This window comes from Prionailurus viverrinus, chromosome F2 (assembly GCF_022837055.1).
Source record: "Prionailurus viverrinus isolate Anna chromosome F2, UM_Priviv_1.0, whole genome shotgun sequence".
Classification (NCBI taxonomy): Eukaryota; Metazoa; Chordata; class Mammalia; order Carnivora; family Felidae; genus Prionailurus; species Prionailurus viverrinus.
In genome coordinates, this window is record NC_062578.1 from 20,058,011 (window position 1) to 20,072,760 (window position 14,750).

Genomic DNA, 14,750 nt, shown 5'->3' on the forward strand with positions numbered 1-14,750 from the left:
TCTAATTCGAACTGCCAGGAAAAGGTATTACATACACCTTATATATACCTTACATATACCAAAGCAAAATATTAAGACATTGACTAACTTGAATGCCTAGAAAAAGAAATTGCTTGCAAAAATCAGAAAATTTTGCAGGGTTGGCAGGGGGTCGGGGGGTGATGGTGGGATGTTTGCTAGCTGATCTTTGAAGAAAGGTTGTCTAATTCAATCCTTCATTCAAAGAGCAGACTGAGGGCCAAAGAGATTAATATTTACAGTCATTCATTCATCAAATCTATTGGGTGCACGTCAATGCTGACGTAACCAAGGATACGATGCACTTAGCAGCCTCTTACTTCTGTGCCGGACATTGCATTCTCTCCCTTGGGTTTTCAGTCCTTTTCAAAAGCTCCCTAATCTTTCTCAACTCAACTTTTATACATAAATAAATCCTGCTCTGTGAACGAAATGTATTCTTTTTGATGGCTAAGGCTCTCAAGGGGCCTCTGGGCCATTCTGGACATCAATGATCATCAAGGGGCAATGAATGTAGATGTAGAAATCTGGAGAAAACTGGTCTGAATGTCCTCTGAGCCCAGAAAATCCCTTATAAGTGATGCCTGTCCTCATTTTTCTCTGTGCACGCATACACACATGGGTGTGCATGGGAAACAAATCCCAGACATAAGGACTAGTAATCATCAAAGATGAGTGGAACAAAAACATTTCATTTAATTGCGAGATTTAGTCATCTGGCATTTCACTGCACAGTGCTCGAATATATGAAATTAAAATACTTAAAATGTCTTTTTACCCACTAAGTGTTATGCAAAACAGACATATTGGAAAGTTGAACAATAAGTGGAGAATAAATCAAACTGAGATATCAAGATCTAACCCTACCTCAACACTGATTTAACTGAAATCAGTTTCACGTACAATGTATTACACTTGTAAAGCAATGCACTTTATAATTTATATTGCATCTCTAAGCCTCCCTCAGTTCAGAAAAAATAATCCCTCAGCCTTTCACATTAGTGTCAAGTCTCTTGTCTCCTCTTTCATTTTCCCGCTGTTAGTCACCTTTCATCTCTCTTTTTATTCCTCAAATCCATTTCCCCCAGATCATCTTTGCTATTAATGTTTCCCCATGCCCTAAGTCCTGCCTTCACTCTTCTTTCTGCTTTAGATGTCTTTTCCCAAGAGTATCTCATAAAGTGGGTATCGCAGTTATTCCTAATGGCTACTTCCCAAACACTGTGCCAAGCACACAATCTACATTCCCTCATTTAATCCTCACAATCTCTACCACTCACAAAACTTAATGAACTTGTCCAAGAACACAGGAAGCAGTATAGGGTCATTATACTACAAAGTCCTTGAGGATGGGATCGCTCTATATTCTCATCATGGTTTTCCTAGAACTTGCACAGTGCCAGGCCCATAGGAGAAGTTCTATAAATATTTGTGCAAGATGGATGGATAGGTGGATGGAAGGAAGGATGGAAAGAAGGATGGATGGATGGATGGATGGATGGATGGATGGATAAAAAGGATGAGCAAGAATTTCAACAAGACCTGTCTCCTTCCAAAACTGATCCTCTTACTCAATGCATAAAAAGTTGGAGGAGAGATCATTTGTGCAATAGAAATTCTAAAACATAAGCAGCTTCCCTGAGGACCAGCCCAATGTATATATTATGGACCTGTATTATGGACTGCTGATGTACAGCTTGCAAAAACTGCTCTTTACACCTGTTTTATCCACTATAAACTAGAGAGAGTAGGCCCTCCACTGCAGCATTGCAACAAAGGCAGCAAATGATGCCTAGAAGGGCCCCTGTCTATCATTGCACCTAGCTAAGAGTGGAAGCCTAACGAAGGCCACCTGCTTTTACCATCATAGCACAGACTCATACTAAAGGAAAGACTCCATTTTGATCTGGATTCCCAAAAGCTATATGGATTTTTCAAAGAGCTTTCAGAAAGATTCCCTCTTTTGATCATTACAGCACTCTGAGGGAAAATGCTAAGCCTTGTTGGGGGAGGGGGGTAAGGACTGAGTATTATACGACAAATATATCCCTGAGCTCTCCGTTTCCCTCCCCTGTGTGGAATCCGCTTTTTTTGCTGGAATAAAGGTTAACTGAAAGCTGGATGAGTAAATTAAATAGTTAAACAGAAAGAAGTATTTTAGACAAATGGGCTGTTTATTATGAAATTACTTCACTATATGTGTCATTATAGCAAAAGAATGGAAAAAACCCAATGTCCTCAAATCAGGGAGCAAATAGACTATCCGCCCAATAGCATACTGTACTATTTGGCTGTAAAAGAAATGAGCGAGGTCTCTGAGGCACTGAACAGAGTGTATGGTATACCAATTCTGGGGTAAGAAGGGGGAAAGATGCTAATATAAAATGCTCATGCATATATTATATATATTGCATACTTAATACGCATATTTACACTTACCTATTCAAAAAGAAGCAAGAGGGATAAACTAATAAAATGCTACCTTTATAGGGAGAGAGAGAACTGGGACAAGGATGCAAGCAAGGCCTCTCTGAATGTCCTTTGTTTTACGGTTTTGACTTCCCAATCCTGCAAAATGTATTACATAACTTTTTTAAATTAACTTAAAAATATAAAAATAAAATAATCCCTAAAAACTGAAAACAAACTAAAGCCAATATACTCCCCAGTATATCAAGTTGGTGGCATAACCAGAGAAGAATCATTTCAAATAACTTTAGGTCACACTATTTTACACAGCCGCTAAGAGATAGCCTAAAGATAAGAAGAACCACAAAGAAGTCTAAAACTGCATTTCATATTTCATGGTTGGTAACAATACTGATATTTGGTTTGAAGCTATTATACACACACATACACACATGTATATACATGTGAAACTATTACACACACACATGTATACACACTTGGATAAATTATTCTAAAGTCACTAGGAAAAAAAAGACTTTCAGAATTAGAGCAAAGAGATACAATATATCAAAGAAGTTAATTAATAACCTGCTCTTAAGTTTGAAGCAAAAATATCAGTATAACTTCTTGATCTATTTTTCTCTCTTTATTAAAAAAAAATGTTTTTAGGGGCGCCTGGGTGGCGCAGTCGGTTAAGCCTCCGACTTCAGCCAGGTCACGATCTCGCGGTCCGTGAGTTCGAGCCCCGCGTCAGGCTCTGGGCTGATGGCTCAGAGCCTGGAGCCTGTTTCCGATTCTGTGTCTCCCTCTCTCTCTGCCCCTCCCCCGTTCATGCTCTGTCTCTCTCTGTCCCAAAAAATAAATAAAAAAAAAAAAAAAAAAAAAAAAAAAAAAAAAAAATGTTTTTAAAAAGGCCTAACAACAATGACAACCTGGTACCAATGAGCAACCCTACTGTCCAGATGGTGATCTCCAAATATCATTTTCCTCTGAAAGGAGCCACAGCTCCTTGCAGAAATATGACTGATCCCAAGTCTAGGGCAGGAAACATAATATAAGCAAGTCATTTTTTATCATGCCGGAAAATGAAAGACTACTGAGCCAGTGCCAAAGGATACAGGTGCTAACTTGAAAGGGCACCCAGTGACCAAAGACTGGACAAATGGAACATCAAACAGAACAATGACCACTATGGATTAAAGCACATCAAGCTCATAAATAACCATGAGTTCATTACATTTTCAAATTTATCGGTGACTATACAAATCTGCTAGAATATAAATTGTTACTCTGGAAATTGGTAAACAAAGGGAAAGAATAAAAAGAAATAAGGGCATTTGGAGAACTGGCCAAACAGGAAGCTGGTCAGTTGGTGAATTAATTAATTTCGAGAGACAGACAGACAGATGGAGATCCATGATACACTGATATGAATAACCCTCCAAGCAACTTCTGTCTGTCTCCTGCCCCAGGAGGTTTCTGCTGCTTTACTCCTATGATCGAGACTAAAAAAATCCCTCCTTACAATTCCATTTGAATGTATTACTTTGCCTAACAGGCAGAATTTAACAAAATGCCTTCAAATTGCCACTCTAAATCAGACTAATACAAAGTTTGTTTTAAATCAGAAAACCTGGGGTGTCTGGTTGGCTCAGTCGGCTAAGAATCCGACTCTAGATTTTGGCTCAGGTCATGATCTCATGGTTCATAAAATCGAGCCCCGCATTGGGCTCAGCACTGACAGCATGGAGCCTACTTGGGATTCTCTCTCTCTCTCCTCTGCCCCTCTCTTGCCCAGGCACGCTCTCTCTCTGTCTCTCTCTCTCAAAATAAAACAATATATTTGAAAAAATAAATAAGTAAAAAATAAAAACTTTAGAAAATAAATAAATCAGAGAACCTAAGATAACTTTTTAATAGGAATTTAAATTTAACAGTTTCTTACAGAGGGAGGTGGGTGTGGGATGAGCTAAATGGGTGATGGATATTAAAGAGGGCACTTGTTATGATGAGCCCAGGTGTTGTATGTAAATCACTGAATAAATCACTAAATTCTACTCCTGAAACCAGTATTACATTATATATTAACTAACTAGAATTTAAATAAAATTTGGAAAAAAAAAAGAAAAGAAACGCCCCCACAGTTTCACAACATATAAAGGGGGAAAAACTAATTTTTACTGAGCAGCTTTTCATACTAGGTATGAAATGCTTTAAGATATAATTATTTCATTTCATTTTTTCAGTAGCCCTGGGATATGAACACTCACATTTTACAAATGAGAAACAAAGTGGTTAAGTGACTTGGCTAAAATCATGCATTTAGTTAAATGACAGATCTGGGATTCAAAGAGAGGTCTGTGGATTGCATCAGGCTGCCCACAGAAAGAAAAACAGATCATGTGGATGTCAGACATGGCCAAAGTTGGTGGCGATGCAAATTACTAAAAATACCACGGAAATGATGACTTGCTTAATAACTAATCTCCTTGTAAGAAAGTAAGTCTATCGGTTATACGGTTAAGAATAAATTGATTTGGTACGTGTGGCCTTAGGAAAATTATTTAATCTAAGATTTGCAAAAAGGAAGAAATCAGAGTTCACTCCAGTCCACACTATTATTTTCTAGATTAGAAAAACTATTCTCTGATAAAGAAAAACTGATAAGCTTACAGTTACACAGTGGGCCAAGATGCCGTCCACCTTATGTACTAATGTACCCTGGACTAGGCCTGAGATCCGCCTGGGCTGCCTGCTGAATCAGGGCAATGACTCCTAGTCGAGACGTGAAACACACAGATTAATATCGTTGATCCCAACCTGGATCTGAGGAGTTTGGGGATGATTTGTACCAGCTTTTAGCACTGTTTATTGATAAAACTGAGCATGAAGATTTGTACCTGGTCTCGCTAAGACCACCTGGAGAGTTCCAAGGCTAAGGTTGGTTATGGAGCAGGAACTCACGGGACCAGCAAAATACAAAAAAGAAAAATATATAAAAATATTTTGAGGGGCGCCTGGGTGGCTCAGTCGGTTGAGCGTCCGACTTCAGCTCAGGTCACGATCTCGCGGTCCGTGAGTTCGAGCCCCGCGTCGGGCTCTGGGCTGATGGCTCGGAGCCTGGAGCCTGCTTCCGATTCTGTGTCTCCCTCTCTCTCTGCCCCTCCCCTGTTCATGCTCTGTCTCTCTCTGTCTCAAAAATAAATAAATGTAAAAAAAAAATTTTTTTTTAATAAAAAAAAATATTTTGAAATAGAAAAAGTATTATAGGGGGCGCCTGGGTGGCTCATTCGGTTAAAAATCCAACTCTTGGTTTCAGCTCAGGTCATAATCTCACGGTTTTGTGAGTCCAATTCCCGCGTTGGGCTCTGCGCTGACAGCATGGAGCCTGTTTGGGATTTTCTCTCTCCCTCTCTCTCTGCCCCTCCCCCATTCACACTATCTCTTTCTCAAAATAAATAAATAAACTTTAAAAAATTTTTTGAAATCTATAAAAAGTATTATGAAAATATAAGACCAGCTGAGCCTCCATCTGGGGCTCTGCTTCCTGGGTGTTTCAACTATGTCAGTGGTGCCAGATATAAGAGAGAAAACTGGTCCTGCCATGCCACCCAGAGATGGTCTGTGACTGACAAGGACACTCTTATTTCAGTGCCGTTGCCATGGAGTATTCATGTGTAAACATCCTCATCCTAAGTCCTCTGAATCTTCTTAAGCGACTGAACTCTGTGTAACCACCACCATTAGTGCATTGGCTAAGGATCTGCCACATGGTAGGCACTCAAACATGTCTTAAATTAACTGGCTAATCAACAAATAAAAAGAATCTGAGTATCTTAACTTACTGTCCATCATTACCTTCTACAAAAGTCCTAATTAGCACTGAAGAAAAACACATGTAATTTAGTGTAATAAATACCTTTCTGCCCAAAAGACAAAGATCCTGTAATTGCCACTCTTAGGTCCTAATAGCCTCTATTTATCTCAAGATTGTTTAAAAGTATGGAAGTGAGAAGACTCTAGCAACTGCAGCAGGATGTTGGTTTGCAGGGACCTTCCTCTCCTTTCCCAGAGCACAGCGTGTTCGAGCGTCCACCCACATCTTGTGGAATCCAGTGTCATTGCCTGACCTTGGAAGTGGGCAGTGCTGCTAAGTGCATCCATTCTCAATATGGTCCATTTGCACTTAAAAGTTTAATGTTAATGTTAAAAAAAAATCTATGTATACATTTATAAAATTACTATAAAATGTATTTTTAAAGAAACTATTTTTTAATGTTTATTCATTTTTGAGAGAGAGACAGAGCATGAGCAGAGGGAGAGAGAGAGGGAGACACAGAATCTGAAGCAGGCTCCAGGCTCTGAGCTGTCAGCACAGAGCCCGACGCAGGGCTCAAACCCACAAACTGTGAGATCATGACCTGAGCCAAAGTCGTACGCTTAAGCAACTAAGCCACCCAGGTGCTCCTATTAAACTATTCTTATAAAATTAAAGAAATGGTATAGAAAAGCTGTAGATGTCCTCAGAAGAATGAAGCAAATCAAAGCATGTGCACGTCTCTCTGGCTTCTAAGGATGCAGGGATTCCCAAAGGCTGCAATCTGAGTTCAGTGGTACTGCTTTGAATCTCATCGACAAAACTTTGAATCAGTAGCTAAAGACAGATGGCAATTATTTGGTTAATTTGACAACAATAAAAATGACAGACATTAAAAAAAAAAAAAATCACACCCCATCCTAATCCCCTTACCAAAGAAATAAGTATTTTGACTATTCTCCAATGAAAAGCAAAATAGAGTTCTCCATGGCCATTTCTCTTGCAAAGACCAACTGTCTAACCCTTTATAATTCTGCACACAAAAGGGCAGGACCCCAGAAAAGCAAAGGTGATGCTAAAGGACACCGATGCTCTGAAAATGAATGTTGTTGACCATGGCTCACTGACAAAGGCTGTTATAGAAAGGGAAGAAGTTGAATCTTAGAATACTATTTCTCTGAAATTAAAAAAAAAAAAATTTAAAAAAACAACTGCCTAGAAATGATAAAATAGCATAGGTCTATTATAATATTTCAATAAAAATCACATATGGATATTTATATACTCCAACACACTAGCCTCCTGGCTCTAATTATTTGCATGTCTTTAAGCAAGTTATTTAAATTTCCCTAGACGTTTCCTCAACTGGAAAATGGGTATAATCAAGAACACCTACTACACAGGCACTGGTTACATGGATTAAGTAATGTCCATATGAAAAAGTTTAAATAGTGTCTCCTGCTTAGTAAACACTCAGTAAATGTCAGTAGTCGTTTTATTATCACCACGATTAGTATAGAGCTGTCATTCTCAGACCTGTTCAAACTGCATGACCTCAAATGGAAGGTGCTACTGTCAACATCATCAATATTAATTTTCTCCTTATAATATATGATTAAGTTGGGGCGCCTTGGTGGCTCAGTCGGTTCAGCGTCCGACTCCAGCTCAGGTCACGATCTCGCGGTCCGTGAGTTCAAGCCTTGCGTCGGGCTCTGGGCTGATGGCTCAGAGCCTGGAGCCTGCTTCCGATTCTGTGTCTCCCTCTCTCTCTGCCCCTCCCCCGTTCATGCTCTGTCTCTCTCTGTCTCAAAAATAAATAAACGTTAAAAAAAATTTTTTTAAATATATGATTAAGTTGTATTTTTCAATTTATATTGTGCCCATTTGAAGTTAGGGAAGATTCAGCACAAATCACTAGTCACCACTTCATTAAATCCTCACAACATCGACATCTAGAAACAGGGGAGCTATTGTCTTCATTATACAGGTAAACTTCAGTTTTAGCTGAAGTGTAGGAAGCAAAGCGATTTGCCAAAAGTAACACAGCTAATAACCAGCAGCGGCAGGATTCAAGGCTGCTCTACCTCCTCCTTCAGGGCTCTTTCCCTTCTTTCAGCCTTTCCTAAAACAGCAACCTCATAATAGTTCATTTGAATCAACAAATGTGACCCTAAATGGGTTAGCAGAAAGACCACAAACGAGAAGAATCAAACATGAACCCAGATTCACTGCCATTGTGTAGATACAAATACAGGCCGCTCTATACATATCTTATGGCTCTGGTTTGAGTCTTTATAGACACGCCACCATACCCTACCTCCCCCTCCACCCCCCACATCCCAGCCATACATACACAGGGCACAGTGCTGTGCACAGAGCTGGTACTCAAGGACTATAGGAGACAGATACATGTATGGAACTTCATCTCTACCATATAACACAACACAAGCAAATGGCTCTGGAAAGGCCAAAGTATTTATCCAAATAATCCTCTTAAATATTTTTTTTTTTTTTAAAGAGAACCTTAGCTTGAAAATCTTGTCAGATGAGATTACAACTATTTTTAACATTCTTGTTCAGATACATTTCTTAATTCTCCATGTCACTTGCATGCATATAAAGAGAATAAAAGATTAAATTAAACTAAATAAGTTCTTTAAATATATAAATCTCTGCTCAGAGGGTAAGAAGAAGGATTCAATTAACAAAAATTCAAAAAATCAAGATAAGCTTTATAAAGGATTATCATCCTTGTTCATCTTATTGTTATATGACAAGCAATCTTCCACTCTTAATTAGTCTGAATACCTTTTGACTATTATTATTTGTTATCTATCTGGAAAGGAAGGAAAAAGAATATGAGCTGGGAATAAAAAGCCTTTTATCAGAACACAGGAGACTATTAAACATAATATAAATTGCATTCACAATGATTATTAAAACAAAGCAAAACAAAACAAAAACTACTGATGACAAAACCAGAATGGAATTGTCACTGGGTGATGTTGCTTTTTTAATCCTGATGTTAGAACAGGGGACGAACTAATTCCGTGAGCTAACTTTATCTAATCCTGCACCTTCCTTCACTGAGGGTGCCATGTTCAGTGACTACGCATTGACCATACCGCTGTGGGATTCCATAGTGAAACACCCCAGGTCCAACTGAAACCTTTATTTTTCCACAAGTAGTTTTATGTCTAGCCTATGCCTCCAGCAGTGTCCAACAGATAGCCAATATGATTCAATATGCATCAATTCCTATGTGGCTCAGCACTGTACTAATGCCCCTATAACTATAGGGGTCAAAATGGCACCTCTGGATGGAAATGGGATGATCCAGACAGCTCTGTTCCCCTAGTCTGGCTGGGACAGGGGTATATAGGATAGAATAGCAGTGTTTCTCGATGTGGGTCCTGAAGAAAACTGTTCATGGGAGAGATGCCATTAAAAAGTTGGATTTCACAGTCAAATGTATTTGGGAAAGACAGTACCCTTGAGCCTTCGTCTAGGAGTTTCACCACACAGATTGGCATATTAAGGGTAATGAAGAGTCCTGTGGCAAACAACTGTAATACATTGTTCAACTCAGCAGGTCCCCAGTTTATTTGACTGTGAATCTCCATGCCAGTAACACTTTCTAATACTGAAACTTAGTTAGGGAAATGCTTGAGACTACTCTGCATTTACCAGCTGTGTGGCGTCAGATCTAGCTACGAGACAACACTTGTTTCCCTGACCAAGAATTGTTGCTCAAAGGATTAGTGTAAAAATTAAATTAGAAATGCATCATTCAGATTTTGATCTGTAAATTCTATTTTATACATGTATAAGTAAATATGTAAGGAAAACATATTTTGAGAAACAAATGGGGAAAAAATATTTTGGGGTGACAATTACAATGGTCCAAAGCAGTATACCCTTTACAAAAATATTTGCTACCAGGGCCCCACCACCCACTATGTAGGTCTTTTCATGTGGAAAATGAAATAAGAAAACAAAGTGATCACCTAAATATTTCAAGCCAAACTCTCTTTCTACAATCATATAATTTTGCCTGTTAACTTCCAGATAATTCCAACTTGCCAAGTTTGAATCCAGACATGGAGGATAAAGTGGGAGCCAAAGTCATCAGAAAAGGTATCATAAGTCTCCACTAAACTGTTTAAGTAATACTTTAATAACAAATTGAGCCTTAGAAAGATATAGTCATTTGACCATCTTTGAAACCACTAAGGAAATATCCAAAATATTATGATATAATGCACTGAAAATCCCCCCATATCTGAGAGTTAATGTCCCCATATTTCTGAGCACCTAATATACTATCAAAAAAGACCTGAGTACTATGTACAATGGGTACATGTATCATAGCCTCCAAAAATCATTTTCCCAGACATAAAACATCTTCTAAAACAAAATTCATAGATTTCCTTTATAAGTTCAAGTATCTCCAGTAATTCGATCAAGATCCATTTATATTCATCAAGAGGATATCCTGGTACCATGGACCTGATCTACTTTTCATATTATCCATTCAAAAAATGTTTTCATTAATTTTTCAAAATTTAACTCACGTCAACCCATAAAAAGATATATTCATATTTAAATTTGAAAGCCACTGCCTGTTACATTCTTTTTAACTGAGAACCACTAAAAACATAATTATGCAAAGTTATCCCTTTCCAAAATACAGTTGGTAAAAATGTCACACAGTAACACAATCTGAGTCAATGAGAAAACAGTCAAGGACCCCTTACTCCTAAAATGGGGGTGGAGTCTGGGGCGGGGGGGAGGCAGGTAGCCGTTAATGAATTTATTAAACACTTTGATGTTAGAATGAACTTTCTCTTCAACTCATTGCATTTTAGTTTAGTGGTCAAAAATGATCATGTTTTCAAGGAGCTCTAAAGGCAGTGCCTTACCAGTGTAGATGCTGGCATTGGAAGCTGGGATACCAAACTGTGACTCGATGAACTTGGGAATGAAGGTAATGAAAGCAGTTACAATGGCACTCTCAGCTGTGTATGACAAACTCACAAAAAGGAATGTCATGTTGCTTAAGATCCTGACAGCTGCTCTTGGTAGGTCTACAAAATGACAAAAATGACAAATGAATATTATAAATAAGGGATGGAAAGTAAAATAAAATTGAATTGTTTTTGAAATGAACTGGAAATAGCCATTCAGCAATATTCGAGACTATTGAATAGAGAATAAAAGAAAAACTTGATGACTGATTAGAAACCAGCCCCTTTATTAAACAGATTTGGGTGTTCTTTTTTTAAATTTTTCAACTAGCATAAAGAAATTTGATATAGTAGCAAAAAAACATATCCATACACAAATAACCTTATAGGAAGTATCCAACCTAGGACTTCTGTTTTAAAAACTGTTTAAAACAAATCATTTACATTTTTATTAATTAAAACAATGTTATTCTTTGTTAAGACCCAAAAATATACTACATGTGCAAAGTACCTGCAATACAGTCCTACATTACAGTTTCCCCTTCATTCACCAGTCACTTCCCCGAGAAAATGAACTTCTCAGTTGTCATGTTCCTGACCCGGCACTGCAGACACCCACAGCAGGGGAACTGGTACATGACTTTGGACATCTGATCCTCCAGCCTCATTATGAAACAGGAAATGATGCAGCTAAAGGGGCTTAAGGGACAGGTCACCAGGTCAGATACTCCAAGGGACTCTGGACTGGGGAAGGAAGAGAAATGATCTCCAAAGGACAGCCCAGAGGTGGGGGCTCAGCACCTGCTCAGGTGCCTCTCAAGGGAGAGACAGTAGTCTCATCCTCAAGTCTTGGCGTTTATTTCATAAAACTTGCCATATATATGCTCTAAAATGTATGTCCAGGTGTCTTCACTGCAGCATTATTTGTAATAGCAAAAATTTAAGGAAAAAAACTAAATGTCCATCACTGGAAAATGTTTAAATAAGTTATGGCACAGCCAAATAATGAAATACTATGTAGTAGTTAAAAAATGATGTAGGGCTAGATGTACTGGCATAAAAGGAACTCCAAGAAGTATTTTTATTAATGAAGAAAACAAACTGCTGCAGAAATATACATATACATGTGTATGTAAATATATATACATGTATTTACATGTATATATATATATATATATAAATAATATCTAAGTAAAAATCACACAAACCAAAACAATGCATTTATATGTGGTTGAATATATACTTCCCAATATATACAACACCAAGAAATTCTGTAAGTAGGAATAAGATTGGGAAAGAGGAATAAAGGAGATGCTTGTGCATATACTTTTGTATTTTTGCATGTTTATAATGTGAATTAACTCACTTGTATGTGATCTTTATTTACATATCTTGGAATGTATCATGGAAAAGAGAAGCTGTATTGTTTCTGACATGTGCAGCATCTCAGTTATGAGAACAGTTATCTCCTTATTCTACAACATAATAAAATCATTTCAAAAAATTAAGCAAAACTTGTTACTAAAGTTATAATTCATAGGCTATTCACTAGAATTTAAAACTTAGGAAGTCAAGACTATCTGCTATTATCATTTTAAAATGCAAATTAATTTTAACGTTCTACATCTTAAGTTAATTGTTTAAAGTTTCAATGAACATTTTAAAATAAAAGTTAAGATGCATTCTTCACTTTTTAACATGGATAAACACACCAGAAAAAAAATAATTACACTACTTCATAAAATACTTTATAAATATGCATACTTTATAAATATGCAAATTAAAAAGTTATATCTAAAATTTTTAAATTAGAAAATTAAGATTTTCTTTTTTTTTAAGAAGATTTTCTATCAACATTTGGAGATGCAAACTAAGTTTATTTGGTATATTAAAAGGCAATGTGTTTAATCTAAAACATCTGGTGAAATTGTACATTTTTTAATCCAAGAAGATAACATACGCATCACATGAATGTTTTAAGATACTAGTTATAGAAAACTGAATTTTCTTTTATACTCATTTGGTATGATAAAATAGCCCACTAATTTCAAAGCTAACTAAAAATATATGTGATGTTGGGGCGCCTGGGCGACTCAGTCGGCTGAGCATCAGACTCTTCATTTCTGCTTGGGTCATGATCTCATGGTTCGTGAGTTCGAGGCCCGCATCGGGTTCTGCGCTGACAGCATGGAGCCTCCTTGGAATTCTCTTTCTCTCCTTCTCTCTCTGCCCTTTCCCTGCTTGCTCAGTCTCTCTCTCTCAAAATAAATAAACTTTAAAAAAACTATGTGTGACATTTCTGTCTTCTCTTTCATTAAAGAAAAAAAAGTGTTATTCAAGAAGGATTTAGCAAAAGTTGACTTTCAACAACTTCAAGTTAGCTTCCTCCTTTCTTCCATGTTTCTCCTTCTGTTTATTGGAGCTAAACCTTCAGCATACATGCCCCACAGGAGCAGGGGGACCAGATATCCAGGGTTGTGTCTTTTGCTGCTGGGACAGGGAATTTGTTCAAATATAGGAAGAGTGGGTTAAGTAAGTACATTGAGACTAATTGCAATCAGTTTCTAATGGCCAGAGAAGGGAGTTACAAATATGGACAGGGGATAGTTACATATCAGGTTGGAACTGAAGGTAATGGTGTGAATTCATGGGATGGATGGATGGATGGATAGATAGATAGATAGATAGATAGTTGATAGATAAGATGATAGACAATAGATGGATAGACAGATAAAGATGATAGAAGATAGATTTGTGTATGTGTGTACATACATATATTTCCTAATTCTCTGTTCTACAGGGTTCTACAGGGTTTAGAAGTAGTAGGAGCAATGAGCCCATCTAGCACCAGTGCTTGGTTTTTAAAGGCCATCTTCCACTAAAAGGAACCAAAGCTCCTTGGAGAAATGTCTAACTTTAGAGCTGAGGCAGAGAAAATACAACATGAGCCTGGAAAATCTTGTTAAACAAGAAAGTAAAGTGCTCAAAGAATGATGGAGACTTGCCAGAAGGATACCAAAGACAGTTTGAAGGATCCTCAATAGGCAAACTGGAAGCAATTTGGGGTCAATGGATGCTAAAAGTGGTAAGTGAAAGTTTAATAGAAATAAGACACAGTCAGTCCTCATTATTCATAAATGTAGTATTTGCAAATTCACCCACTCACTACAATTTATTTGTAACTCCCAAATCAGTACTCGCCAGTGATGGGGTGGGGGGGTCTCATTCAAGGACATGCACAGAGTTGCAGGACACACACATTCTTGGCTAAGGCTGCATGAGGCCTCTCACTTTGCCTTCTCGGGTCAGCTTTCATGCTACAAACAAATGTCCTTTTCACAAGATATTGTCACATTTTTAGCATTTTTGTGCCTTTGGCGATCTCCCTTTTTCAAATGGCCTCCAAGCATAGTGCTGAAGTGCTGTCTAGTGTTCCTAAGAGGCTTTCATGTGTCTTATGGAGAAAATACATGTGTTAGATACACTTCCTTCAGGCATAAGTCATAATGCTGTTGGCCACGGGCTCAATGTTAATGAAT

At 37.7% G+C, this 14,750-nt stretch overlaps 1 protein-coding gene across 4 annotated transcripts in view; it reads right to left on the reverse strand.

Moving 5' to 3' along the window:
* SLCO5A1 (solute carrier organic anion transporter family member 5A1) overlaps positions 1-14,750 on the reverse strand; it is a 310,848-nt gene that overhangs the window by 51,617 nt on the left and 244,481 nt on the right. For 3 of the 4 annotated variants that reach the window (XR_007148759.1, XM_047842982.1, XM_047842984.1), the window contains exon 7: positions 11,167-11,331. The exons of the other annotated variant lie outside the window; for it this stretch is intronic. Coding sequence is in view for 2 of the 3 variants with exons in the window: in XM_047842982.1 (XP_047698938.1) it covers positions 11,167-11,331 (165 nt within the window). In the remaining variant the exon portion in view is untranslated. The remainder of the gene's footprint in view (positions 1-11,166; positions 11,332-14,750) is intronic. 4 annotated transcript variants of the gene reach the window in all.